Source organism: Narcine bancroftii, chromosome 2, assembly GCF_036971445.1.
Source record: "Narcine bancroftii isolate sNarBan1 chromosome 2, sNarBan1.hap1, whole genome shotgun sequence".
Taxonomy (NCBI): Eukaryota; Metazoa; Chordata; class Chondrichthyes; order Torpediniformes; family Narcinidae; genus Narcine; species Narcine bancroftii.
The window spans coordinates 60,366,191-60,379,819 of record NC_091470.1 but is presented as its reverse complement, the minus strand read 5'-3'; the positions used below and the strand labels follow the sequence as shown (position 1 = coordinate 60,379,819).

The following is a 13,629-nucleotide window of genomic DNA, read 5'->3' as shown; positions in this document are numbered from 1 at the left end:
CACTGCAAGATGTAAACCATGGTAAATGTGGTACGCTTTGGATCTTGTGGAGTTCCTTTATGCCTCCACACATTGCTCTTGCCATCTCTCTGATACAGATTAATCTTGGTCTCATCTATCCACAAGACCTATTTCCAGAATTCTGCAGGCTCTTTTAAATACTCGGCAAAATTTAATCTGGCCATCTTTTCTGCAGCTAACTAGTGGTTTGCATCTTGCAACGTACCCTCTGTATTTTTTTCATGATGTCTCTGCGGACAGTAGTCATTAACGTATCCACAACTGCTTCCTGAGAGTGTTTATGATCTGTCAGACATACATTTGGGAATTTGATGAGAATTCCTCTGTCATCATCAGTGGAGGGCTTCCCTGGAATACCAGTCCCTTTGCGATTACTGAGCTCACCAGTATGCTCCTTCTTCTTAATGATGTCTAATACAGCTGATTTTGATAACCCTAATATTTAGTTTATATCTCTTACTGTTTTATTCTTGCCTTTCAGCCTCATAATGGGTTCTTTGACTTTCATTGGTAGAATGGGCAGCACGATTAGTGTATCAGTTTGGACAATGCAGTTACAGCGCCAGCGATTGGGACTGGGATTTGAATCCCACATTGTCTGTAAGGAGTTCATATGTTCGCCCTGTGTCTTCATGGGTTTTACCCACGGTTGCATGTTTCCTCCCACCGTTCAAAAACGTATTGAGGGTTGTAGGTCAATTGGGTGTAATTGGGCAGCATGAACTTGTGGGCTAAAATGGCCTATTACCGTGCTTTATGTCTAAATTTAAATTTAAAACTCTGGTCGTCATGTTGAAAAATAGCACGGTGATCAAAAGCTGAGAAGCAAGCCTAGCTCTCTTTACCTGCACCAATGAAGCAATTAAATATATCTGAGTACTCCTGTGAAGCCAAATGTCCCAAACATTATGGTACTCTGAAATGAGGGAACTATGTCTAAAAAGTGCTGTAATTTCTACATGGTCAAACCACAATGTATGCAAATAACCTTGGATAAAATCTGGAATGCACACTTTAAAGACATCCGAATTGTTTGATTACAAATCTAAAACTGTGGAGCACAGGGGCAAATAAAGGAAAAAAAAGTGTAATTGTCCCAAACGTTATGGAGGGCACTGCACATTCCAATCTGGAACCTCCTTTTACATGCAAAACACTGAATAATATCACAGTAAATCTCAGCAAAGAAAATCAGTTGCCAAAGATAAGAAGTTATGAATTGTTCAAAGAAATAATTGAACCTTTGCAGCTGTCTCTCTTCTTCGCAGAATGAAAATAGGTGGCAATGATGCATATCAGAAAATATGCACATTTTACAAATTTAACAAATTAAATTATCTTGTCTTATAATTAAGCCCATTCAAGATTATTTGTTCAGAGTGTTCCCAAAAGACAACAAAAAGGAGAATTAATGCATTGATTAAGAACCTCTAAAGGTCAACAGGGAAATCAAAATTAAAAATATAGTTTCTTACGTATTTCATTTGCAGAACAATTAAAGTGCCAAAAACAAGGCTTCATGGACTAATTTGAAACATACTTTGTGAATGCATAATCTGGAAAAGACTTCACCACTTGGTTTGATAAGTTCAAGCCGCCAAAATAAAAAATACATATTTAAAACCTGTTAAGTATTTCAAGCAACTGAAAAACCTTAGAACTGGTCAATCCACAACTCATTGGCTATAAACAATCTCTGATAAATCACCAAGTTATACTTGAGTAACAGAACCCCTGGCATGTTCTAATACCAGCTCATCCCTGAACAGGCTGGAGTCACTAAAATTAACATGATCTTGAAATGGAGAGAAGAGAAAGAAAAATAACAACGGATGAACTTTTATTCCTAATTTCCACCTGTTGAGAAGAATTAGCATATGGAAGTGGGTAAGAATAAAAAAGTTGCTTACAATTGGGATTTAATCACTGTCAGGATTTGCACATAACAAATGACTGGTTTTAGTTCATACGTAGAGCTGGATTGTTGGCAGTGTTAGTGATAGAGCAGTATAAGCCACTAATATCAAGTCAGGATTCAGATAATGTCGTGGGGGAAAAATATGGTATGATATTAAAAGCTTTGATTTCTCTCCTCCTCCATTTGGTTTTGCTAATTCCTTCATCCAGTCACACCCCAGAATTGCCATTGAAACATCAACTGTATATTCAAGGACATTATCCAGGGTGCAAGAAAGGTGGGGAAGGAAAAAGGACAGTCGCCATTTATTTAACAGACTATATTTTCTGCTGCTGTTCAACTCACTTCATTAGATTTAGACCAATATGAAGTTAAAGTAACTGTTTATAAATTTTCAGTCAAACATACCACATGGCACAGATTCTGAGAGGAAAATGTGAAGAAAATAGAAAAGAACAATGTGATTTAAAACAAGATTTTTGCTGAAAAACTCCAATTTTTAGATACACAATTCGATTTGAGACATGACAGCACACTATTGATATTATTTCTTTACTCAATAAGGAACAAGTTTCACTGGATGATTAAAATCTTGCTCTCAGCAAAGATCATAAGACCCATCCATAATATATATTTTTGCAATGGGACTAAATGTATACGATTCTAAACTGATATGAAAGTAGAATTGGAAATATTTTACAGCTCTTAAAAAAAAACTGTAAAATAACATTGAGCATTTGCAGTATTTTGGTTATCCAGCCAATTACAAAAAAAAAATCAGAACCACCTTCAAGTCTTCAACACATTTACTTCTTTTGGGGATGATCCAAGTCATTTTTCTTTCTAAAATAATCTGCCTTGTTGCTGAGTAGTTTAGTTACAGCATTGAACTTGCATCTAATTGTGATTTAAAAAAAATACAAAGCTAATTTTAAAGTGAAATTATTTTGAATTTCAGATAAAAAAGCAAAATTGCTCATGAGAGCTGGTCTTGTGGCCGCCATGTTGAGATATTCCACTGCATTTTAACTCCTTGTGTCCTGTTTTCTCTGATTCTGTTGCTCTATATTCTGATGGTAAAACAGATTTTAGAAGCCGGTAGAGTCCGTAGGATGCTCAGGGTCCGCAGCAACAGAGAGAATGAAAGGGACGATAGAACGGAAGGAAATCGATCATTTTACTCTTCAGTATCATAGGTAAGGCAATTCCAACATACATCCATTCTGAGATACGACTGGTCATCCGGAACAGAACACGGACGTATGTTGGGAGTACTTTAGTTACTGCATATTAAAATATAGAAATAACCGAGTTCTTATTATTGCCAGTGTAGTAAAATAGTTTTCCAAAATTCTTGTGCTTAGTAACTGCTGTAATTGAATTTTAAATTTTATCAAAATAAGTTTAATTTATTTTCACTTCTGAATATTTATCATTAGGGAATGTTATTGCAATCCTCATAGAAACTTTACAATTTGTGAGAGCTTGTGAGGACATGGTTGTTAGCTCAATGAATATCAACATTTAGATAATTTTAATTTTTAGGCAGCAATTAAAATTCGGAGGGTCAAAGACCCTGATGGATGGGGAGACATGATTGCCCAGGCCAAATGGCAAGGCACCTGAACAAACAAACAAATTTGTAATTAATATTTTCTCCACATTATCAAGTTCAGTGATTTGAAGAAACCTCAATCAGCAATCAGAACTTGAAGAAAATAAATTTAGAAAAATGTAAAAAATAGGGAGCAAATAATTCTAAGATCAGAAAATTTAAAAGACAACGATACAATTTACAGAATACTGCAGTTGCAACAATTGTGGCATCTACAATGTAATGTCCATGTTACATACTTACTGCTGACATTAGAGCCAAACAGTACATACACACATTAATGTTATTACTTCTGGTTCATGCAAGAGGGGAATAAAAAAGAATAGAGGTATTATTTTTCTAAAACAACCTGGATTATTAAAGAGATATAAATGTTGGAAGGTTAGTTTGACGTGCAGGCCTGGTTAGTAAACTACAGTAGAGGTGACACTCAAACCAAAGCTCTTGGGGGGGAAAATATCTTTTAGTGATCAAAGCATCAAGAGAATTGATTTAAACTGTTAAATGTTTAGTGCTCTGGTAAGAAGTCATCTGAACAGAAGCTCTCTCTCTCTGAATCTTACCTTGGATTTATAGAACTGACAATTAATGATCTAAAGGGGAAGATAAAACAATGAAAATAATCACTTTGACACAAAGTTGATTTGCACAGGATAGGAAAGCTCTGAGTTTGCCACTTCTATAAATAACAAAATAGGTTGAAAATACCTTTTAAGATCAATATAACCAGAAAGCCAAGGCTATAAAAGAAATTTATGAAGGATCACCAATATACCAATATATAACATTTTAATTTTTACTGTAAGACTTAGTTTGTTGTATGTTTTGTGAAATAATGTCAACTGCAATTTCTTAGTCATTTTTTGCACAGCACATGAATCTCACTCACCGAAAAAATATAAAGCAACACAGGAAATTTTTTTTCTAAATAAAAAAAAAACATTCTAAGAATTCTTCATAAAAGTGTTTCTCTTGCTTCTGGTGATCCAGATTTACATTACCCCACCAAACCATAATAATAAACCAGTTACCAATCCATCAGTCCATTGTTATTCCAGAGATTCAATGTTATAATTTAATAAAGGTATGAAATTTCTTTAAAGTGACAGTGCTTGAAATTAAATAAATAAAATGCTACAAATCAATTATATAATTGCACATTATATTAAATTATGATTAGAATTTAATTGTGAATTCAAATTTGAGATAAAGTATTTACTGTTACCTGCATCAGGTGGTAAATGATGGCAAGGAGCTGGACAAAAGACTTGGGCAGCAAAATCTTCAAATGTGGCTGGTTCCTGATGATGTTGTACAATCGTTTCCAGGTATCGAGCTCTCTCCTCATAGCTGACATTCAAATTAAGTATAAACAATCTAATTAGACTAACTACCATAAAAAGTCTATGATAGCGAAGTAAATACCGTAATCATTCATGTTTGCAGAAAAATTACATTTCTACCAAAACAATGTTAAAAAGATCTAACCATGGTATGTCTCTGAAGTGTGTAATAGAAATTTATGAAATGTAAATGAATGCAAGAGAAAACTCAAAATGACAACCATAATATCTGAATTTAAAACAATTTTAAAATGAGATAGCATTGTTTCACGGAGAAAATCTTCCTCTACATTCTCTTCGTAATGCATTTCAATCTCTATTCCAAAAGTGTGTAACCTTTTGTTGAGATTTTCATTTCTAATACCAACTATTACAGGTTTTCTATTTCTTGTACTGATAAAAATAAGGGGTCTGCAGTTAAGATTAAATATTACTTGGTATCAAAATTCTGAAAAATGCGCAGTTTGATGCCAGTGATTCAGCAATGTGAAATAAACACTACTTAAGCCCCCAGAAAGAGGTTCAATGTTGGAAAACTGCAGTCAGACGAAGCGAGAGGAAACTTCCAGGCAAACCTCAAAGCAAAGCTCGACGTTGCAACCCGCCTCACGGACCCGTCCCCTGAATCCCTCTGGGATCAGTTGAAGGCTACCATACTGCAATCCACTGAAGAGGTACTGGGCTTCTCCTCCAGGAAAAACAAGGACTGGTTTGACGAAAACAGCCAGGAAATCCAGGAGCTGCTGGCAAAGAAGCGAGCTGCCCACCAGGCTCACCTTACAAAGCCGTCCTGTCCAGAGAAGAAACAAGCCTTCCGTCGCGCATGCAGCCATCTTCAGCGCAAACTCCGGGAGATCCAAAATGAGTGGTGGACTAGCCTCGCCAAACGAACACAGCTCAGCGCGGACATTGGCGACTTCAGGGGTTTCTACGAGGCTCTAAAGGCTGTGTACGGCCCCTCACCCCAAGTCCAAAGCCCGCTGCGCAGCTCAGACGGCAAAGTCCTCCTCAGCGACAAGATCTCCATCCTCAACCGATGGTCAGAACACTTCCAATCTCTTTTCAGTACCAACCGCTCAGTCCAAGATTCCGCCCTGCTCCAGCTCCCTCAACAGCCCCTAAGGCTAGAGCTGGATGAGGTTCCCACCCTGGATGAGACATATAAGGCAATCGAACAACTGAAAAGTGGCAAAGCAGCAGGTATGGATGGAATCCCCCCAGAAGTCTGGAAGGCTGGCGGCAAAACTCTGCATGCCAAACTGCATGAGTTTTTCAAGCTTTGTTGGGACCAAGGTAAACTGCCTCAGGATCTTCGTGATGCCACCATCATCACCCTGTACAAAAACAAAGGCGAGAAATCAGACTGCTCAAACTACAGGGGAATCACGTTGCTCTCCATTGCAGGCAAAATCTTCGCTAGGATTCTACTAAATAGAATAATACCTAGTGTCGCTGAGAATATTCTCCCAGAATCACAGTGCGGCTTTCGCGCAAACAGAGGAACCACTGACATGGTCTTTGCCCTCAGACAGCTCCAAGAAAAGTGCAGAGAACAAAACAAAGGACTCTACATCACCTTTGTTGACCTCACCAAAGCCTTCGACACCGTGAGCAGGAAAGGGCTTTGGCAAATACTAGAGCGCATCGGATGTCCCCCAAAGTTCCTCAACATGATTATCCAACTGCACGAAAACCAACAAGGTCGGGTCAGATACAGCAATGAGCTCTCTGAACCCTTCTCCATTAACAATGGCGTGAAGCAAGGCTGTGTTCTCGCACCAACCCTCTTTTCAATCTTCTTCAGCATGATGCTGAACCAAGCCATGAAAGACCCCAACAATGAAGACGCTGTTTACATCCGGTACCGCACGGATGGCAGTCTCTTCAATCTGAGGCGCCTGCAAGCTCACACCAAGACACAAGAGAAACTTGTCCGTGAACTACTCTTTGCAGATGATGCCGCTTTAGTTGCCCATTCAGAGCCAGCTCTTCAGCGCTTGACGTCCTGCTTTGCGGAAACTGCCAAAATGTTTGGCCTGGAAGTCAGCCTGAAGAAAACTGAGGTCCTCCATCAGCCAGCTCCCCACCATGACTACCAGCCCCCCCACATCTCCATCGGGCACACAAAACTCAAAACGGTCAACCAGTTTACCTATCTCGGCTGCACCATTTCATCAGATGCAAGGATCGACAATGAGATAGACAACAGACTCGCCAAGGCAAATAGCGCCTTTGGAAGACTACACAAAAGAGTCTGGAAAAACAACCAACTGAAAAACCTCACAAAGATAAGCGTATACAGAGCCGTTGTCATACCCACACTCCTGTTCGGCTCCGAATCATGGGTCCTCTACCGGCACCACCTACGGCTCCTAGAACGCTTCCACCAGCGTTGTCTCCGCTCCATCCTCAACATCCATTGGAGCGCTCACACCCCTAACGTCGAGGTACTCGAGATGGCAGAGGTCGACAGCATCGAGTCCACGCTGCTGAAGATCCAGCTGCGCTGGATGGGTCACGTCTCCAGAATGGAGGACCATCGCCTTCCCAAGATCGTATTATATGGCGAGCTCTCCACTGGCCACCGTGACAGAGGTGCACCAAAGAAAAGGTACAAGGACTGCCTAAAGAAATCTCTTGGTGCCTGCCACATTGACCACCGCCAGTGGGCTGATAACGCCTCAAACCGTGCATCTTGGCACCTCACAGTTTGGCGGGCAGCAGCCTCCTTTGAAGAAGACCGCAGAGCCCACCTCACTGACAAAAGGCAAAGGAGGAAAAACCCAACACCCAACCCCAACCAACCAATTTTCCCTTGCAACCGCTGCAATCGTGTCTGCCTGTCCCGCATCGGACTGGTCAGCCACAAACGAGCCTGCAGCTGACGTGGACTTTTTACCCCCTCCATAAATCTTCGTCCGCGAAGCCAAGCCAAAGAAAAAAGAAGTATATATCATTTGAGAAAAATTACCATAATTTTTTTTTTAAACTTTACCTCTCATTGATCTCAGAAAGAGCATACCTCTCATTGATCTCAGAAAGAGCACAACTGCTATGATAGCAAATTTTGTATATTTGATTTTTTTTTAGGATATCAAGTTTTGTTTGTTGAATTATTAAAATGATTGGTTGATTTTGGGAAAAATAAAATGCTAACAAATATTTATTAAAAACTTTGTATCAATCATAAGTACAGAAGGCAATAAAATACCACAATCTTGGATTAAAGTAGAGAATATGTCTCGGTAGCTGTTTGGACTGTAACAAAATAAAAGACAACATAAATTAAATCAAAACAGGAAACAATAGATTAGTTTCTACAAAATATATAGAGTTGAAAACACAGAATCTGGAGCAGTTCATTGCATTCCCCCCCAATCACAGAAAGATAATTTCTTAAGTAGGAGGAGAGAGGGAATCAGGAGGGAGAAGGAAAAAGCAAGGTATGAGGACGGAGAGAGGAGGATGCTGAGTATTTTCAGGGTCCCAATGAAAATCAGTTATTTATGAAATATATTTAAATAGATCCACCCAAACCTTTTTTTCAACCACCATTACTCGTACAGTCATTTGAAAATGCTCACCAGGAACCTTTTGGCTTTACTTTAAAATATAATTGTTTGGTAGTAAAGTACTAATTTCACTGAAATAAGTCAAATTTAAGTATCTTTGAAATGTATGAGCTGCTACTGCCCTTTGTATGATAATGTATAGCAATGGACAATGAGCAAATCAACCATGGGCACATTTGTATCTTTATGCATTTTACAACTTTAAATGGCTAACAGTGCCATTTGCAGTGTCTCATGCATAGAAAATGTGGCCTCTTGCAATGACAAACAATTTTTGTATTTTATCTAGGGGAAAATGTGACTATTGAAGCTTGTACCTACTGTACTTTTCATTCTTGTTGATGCAGACAACTGACAGCCATCTCTCCAAGTTAACTTGAAGCAAGTGTACAAAAAGCTCATCAACTCGTTAGAAATGTCTATCAGGGCTCTTGAAAATTCCCAGAGTGATAATGTTCATAATATGATGGTGCACAGAACTTCCCAAGTGAACATTATTTTCACATAAAAGGTGCCAATGAAAGATTCTAATAGACTATAGACAACTATCTAACCAGAATTTGTAAAGTCCATCAGACCACAAGGACAATAAGCTTCATTTACCTGGAATAAACTTATCATGAAAGAAACACAGAAGCTGCAGATGCTGGAATCTTGAGCAAATAAAGAATTGCTGGAAGCACAGCATCTCAGACAACATCACATGGAAAGTCAGTCAATGCTTTTGGTCGAAACCCCTTATCAATTTATCATTTCACTTTTTGGGAATGATACATATTTCTCTGTGAAAATAGATTTCAGTGATAAAGGTTTCAAAGTTACACAATGTAAAACAGAAAACATGAACAGAGCCTTCCTGCGAATTGCTATTTGATAAAAACATCAAGGAAATGGAAAATAAGTTCCAGACATTCTGATAAAAGCAACTACTGAACAAATGATCTCAATCCAATAAAACTCCAATATACAGCAAATATAATGCCAATGTTTTAAAAAAGGATGCAGGTAAAAGGCAGATAACTATAGGTCAGTTAGCTTAACATCTTTAGTCAGGAAAGTGCTTGAAGCTATCATTAAGCAAACAAAAATTGCAAAACACCTGGACGGAAATGGTCTCTTCAGGCAGATGCAGCATGGATTCAGGAAGGACATAGTCTGTGAGACAAATTTACTAGAGTTCTTTGAGGACATTATGAGCACTATGGAGAGAGAGGAAAAAGTGGGTGTTGAAAACTGGAACTTTCAGAACACGTTTGATGAGGTGGTGTATAAAATACTTATCCATAAGGATGTGGGGGAATTGTATTAGCATGGATAGAGGATTGGTTAACCAATAGAAGACAGAGAGTTGGGATAACTGGGTGTTTCTCTAGTGTGAGCTGTGAGCAGAGTGCCACAGATTGAGTACGTTAGTAAATATGAGGTCATGCATCATAGAAGGAAAAGAAAATCCAAGATCAGATCATTATTTAAATGGTAAAAGATTGAATCAAGCTGTTGTGTTGAGGGACGTGGGGTTGTGCATATGAATCACAAAAGCCGACTGCCAATGTAGGTGCAACAGGTAATCAAGAATGCAAATGCAACGTTGACCTTATTTGCTGGAGAAATTGAATTTCAGAGCAGGGAGGTTCTGCTGCAACTGTACAGGGTACTCGTGAGGCCACACCTGGAGCACTGTATACAGTTCTGATCTCCTTATTTGAGAAAAGATGCACTGGCTTGGGAGAGATTTACCAGGTTGATTCCAGAGATGAAGAGATTGAGATTGAGTCACCTAGGACTGTACTCACTGGACTTCAGAAGAATGAGAGGGGATCCTTCAGAAGCATACAAAATACCCATTGGTTGGTAAGACTAGAACTAGAGGACACAGAGTCAAGATTTGATGGAATAGATTTAGGATGGAGACGAGGAGCTGCTTTTCCTGGAAAGTAGTGAGCCAGTGGAATTCTTTGCCCAAAGGAGCAGTAGAGCAGGGGTGGCCAACCTTTTAATTTAGATATACAGCATGGTAATAGGCTATTTTGGTCTTCGGGTCCACTCTACCCAATTAACCTATACCCCCGATGCATACTTGTGGGCCAAAATGGCCTGTTACCATGCTGTATGTCCAATCTAAAAATTAAAAGATTGAACACCCCTGCAGTAGAGGCTGCTTCATTAACAAGTTAGACACATTTTTGAATAGTTGTGGGGAATTGAAGGTTATGAAGAGAAGGCAGGTAGGTGGAGTAGAGTCCAGGGCCAGATCAGTTATGATCTTATTAAATGGAGGAGCAGGTTCCACAGGTCTACCCTTTGCATTTATTTCTTATGTTCTCATACTATTATTGCCTCACTAAAATCAGAAGTGTTGAATAAAGTCATGTATTCTAAAAAAGAAAAGCCAGGGACAGACCCTGTCCATCTTTAAAAGAAAACATTTTTAATTGGATCGTAATTGATAGAACTTGACGACTTTTTGACCTAAGCCTTTATGAAACTGCAAGATGGCAAAAAAATTTTTTACTGAAACTTGTTCCATATTTGGTTAGATTATTGGAAGACTTTCTAATGTAGATAGTACTGACAATCATCAAGCAAATAATAAAAGATAATTTAAAAATAATATTTAATACATTTATATATTTAGAGTATCAGTGCTATTATTCAAATGACAAATAATAGAGTAAATGTCTATTTTAAATATAATTATAAAATGTTTTTATTTGACATCGACAGGCAAACTATTGCCAACCAAATTAAATTGTATGTAGTGAAATATAGTCTTTATTATTGCCAATTCTTCTGTCTGAATCACTTAGAATTATGTAAGACCAAGCTGAGCTACCCTGTAATGAAGATCCATCTCCTTTCATCACTGAGTACACAGTTTATGGGTGGACAAGTTAGAACGTGAGGATTTGGATACAACTGGACATTTAAAAAAAATTAGAACTCATCAATGTACCCAAAGTGTTACATCAGCACTGTTGCAGAACAAATTTTAATTATTGAACCTTGGTATTTACCACAATCAATAGAATGAAAGCTGAGATTTAACAAAGAAAGGAGGCTGTGCTAATCCTTGCAGCTAAAATACAACACGTATACTGCTTATAATGTGGGTCAATTGAGAATTAGAACAAACACCTGGTACTTCTTTAGCACAATTCTTGGGTTGCCAGCTGAACAGAAATCTGTGACAGATGCTAAAGGATTGCAGTCACAGTTGGCAGAGTCAGCTTAAATGATCACTTTATATGATTTTTAAAAATGGCAATTATGGAGCTAGTTACTTTAGTAAGCTGCCCAAGTTCCAAGAAGTCTTGATATGATGGATGTGCAGGGCATGTTTTCTCTTGTGGGCTTGAAAATAAAGTATTGTCTATTTAATGCATAGATGAATGATGAGTTTTCTCAAAAGATAGTGAGTCTTTGGAATTCTATTCCTCAAAGGATGGTGGAAACAAGAGTTTTTGAATATTTTTAATGGTAGAGGTGAAAAGATTCTTGACAAGCAACCACGTTGCCACTAGAAATTACACAACTGGGCTTTTTTTTAACCCTCTGCTTCCTATATGACCTGCTAAATTTCTCGAGGACTTTTGTGTATTGCACCACAATCACAGTGCCCGCAAACATAACTGTTTAACTGTGGTTTTTAATCAGACAGGCCAAGTTAGCAAAGTAGCAAAATAGCATGATCATACTTCATTCCATATCACAAGAAATTAACTAATTTCTCACCACAGAAGGCTTTAAAGTCAGTTAAGTAAAGCTAGCTTGCACCACTTATTTATTTTTGGGGGGGTGGGGAGGAAAGATTGCCTGGCTAAAGGAATAGATTGTGTTTATCATAAGGAAGCAGCCATTTTAGAGTCAAAAGAAAATGACAGAAATTCAGGTATCCTCATGCCTAACCCTTCTTGCATCACAGGCATGACATACTTTGACCTACAATGGATGTATTGTAAAAGCTTCTCCACCTTACTGCATGTATTTACCCTCCCCTACCCTTGAACCCTGTTATTTTTCAGTACTGCTGTGTGCAGCATCAAGGGGCATGGGACAATTCTGCAGAGGACTTTATGCGCAGGTTGGAGCCCATGCTTTCCAGAACACAAACATGATTTGAACTTTCTGTTAAGTGCTTGGGTGCTTTTAGAATAAACTCAAAAGTGAATCATAAAAGCTCAAATTGCTGCAACCATAATTCTGGAAATAGTTTTCAAAATGGCATGCAATTAGAAACCTACCTTTCCAGTTACTCAAATTTCACAAGTGTCACTCCAAGGGATCATACATGGCCAAGTAAAACAAATTCTGTCTTTCTTTGGATGGTATTTTTTTGTGACCTTATTATTCTGTCAACATTGTTGCTTTTGACCACTCCACCAGTAAACTCAGTTGCTGTTCAGCGGAAAAACGGGGCTATCAAGGCTCAAAGCTATCCAAGTTATTCTCCAAAGATAACTGCAGATTTCTCCACTAAAGGTCTGTGGTTCCCTTCATGTGCTGCAACCACAAATTTGGGATGAGGAGGATTCAAAAGCAATTTTCCCCCTCCAAATTACACCAGAGTACAATACACAAAATTCATCTGCCTTGTGATTTTTCACTTCAGTAATCAAACAATTGCTTTTATTCACTCAGAAAAAAAAACTAGTTTCTTTAACTCGACATTTTCTGAAACTTTTGTTGAAAAGGTCCAACACTTTGCATGTTGTGCAGATTTCTTGTCCCATTGCAAGGAGGAAAGTTTTAACAGGATATCACCTAGTTTTGAGAGCTAGGAGAGAATGGACAAACTTTGGCTGTTTTCTCTGAAGGATAGAGGGAGAAGGCAGATGAGATAGAGGTTTATCGATAGCTGGAATATTTTCCCCACAAAAGGTCACACGCTGGAGGACAGGTTTTTAAGGTAAAGGGGTCGAAGTTTAAGGGAGATGTTGTGTGCAAATATTTTATATAGAGAGAGGTAAGTGTCAATCAGGAGTAGTGAAGGAAACAAATAAAATAGTAGTGTTTAAGAGGGATATCTATTAGGTGCATGCAGATTTTTAGCTTGATTTGAATATGATGTTCAGCACAGTCGTGTGAGCCAAAGGGACTGTTCCTGTGCTGTACTGTTCTATGTTCTACTCAAACTGTACTGATCATCTTCACCGAGATCTC

At 38.4% G+C, this 13,629-nt stretch overlaps 1 protein-coding gene across 12 annotated transcripts in view; it reads right to left on the bottom strand.

Annotated features, from left to right (window-relative positions):
- ralgapa1 (Ral GTPase activating protein catalytic subunit alpha 1) overlaps positions 1-13,629 on the bottom strand; it is a 251,767-nt gene that overhangs the window by 12,242 nt on the left and 225,896 nt on the right. For 10 of the 12 annotated variants that reach the window (XM_069916813.1, XM_069916822.1, XM_069916811.1 and 7 more), the window contains one exon: positions 4,780-4,904. In XM_069916813.1, the coding sequence (XP_069772914.1) occupies positions 4,780-4,904 (125 nt within the window). Of the gene's footprint in view, positions 1-4,117; positions 4,148-4,262; positions 4,295-4,779; positions 4,905-13,629 lie in introns of those variants that run through there. The other 2 variants (XM_069916815.1, XM_069916816.1) reach the window with 2 other exon arrangements.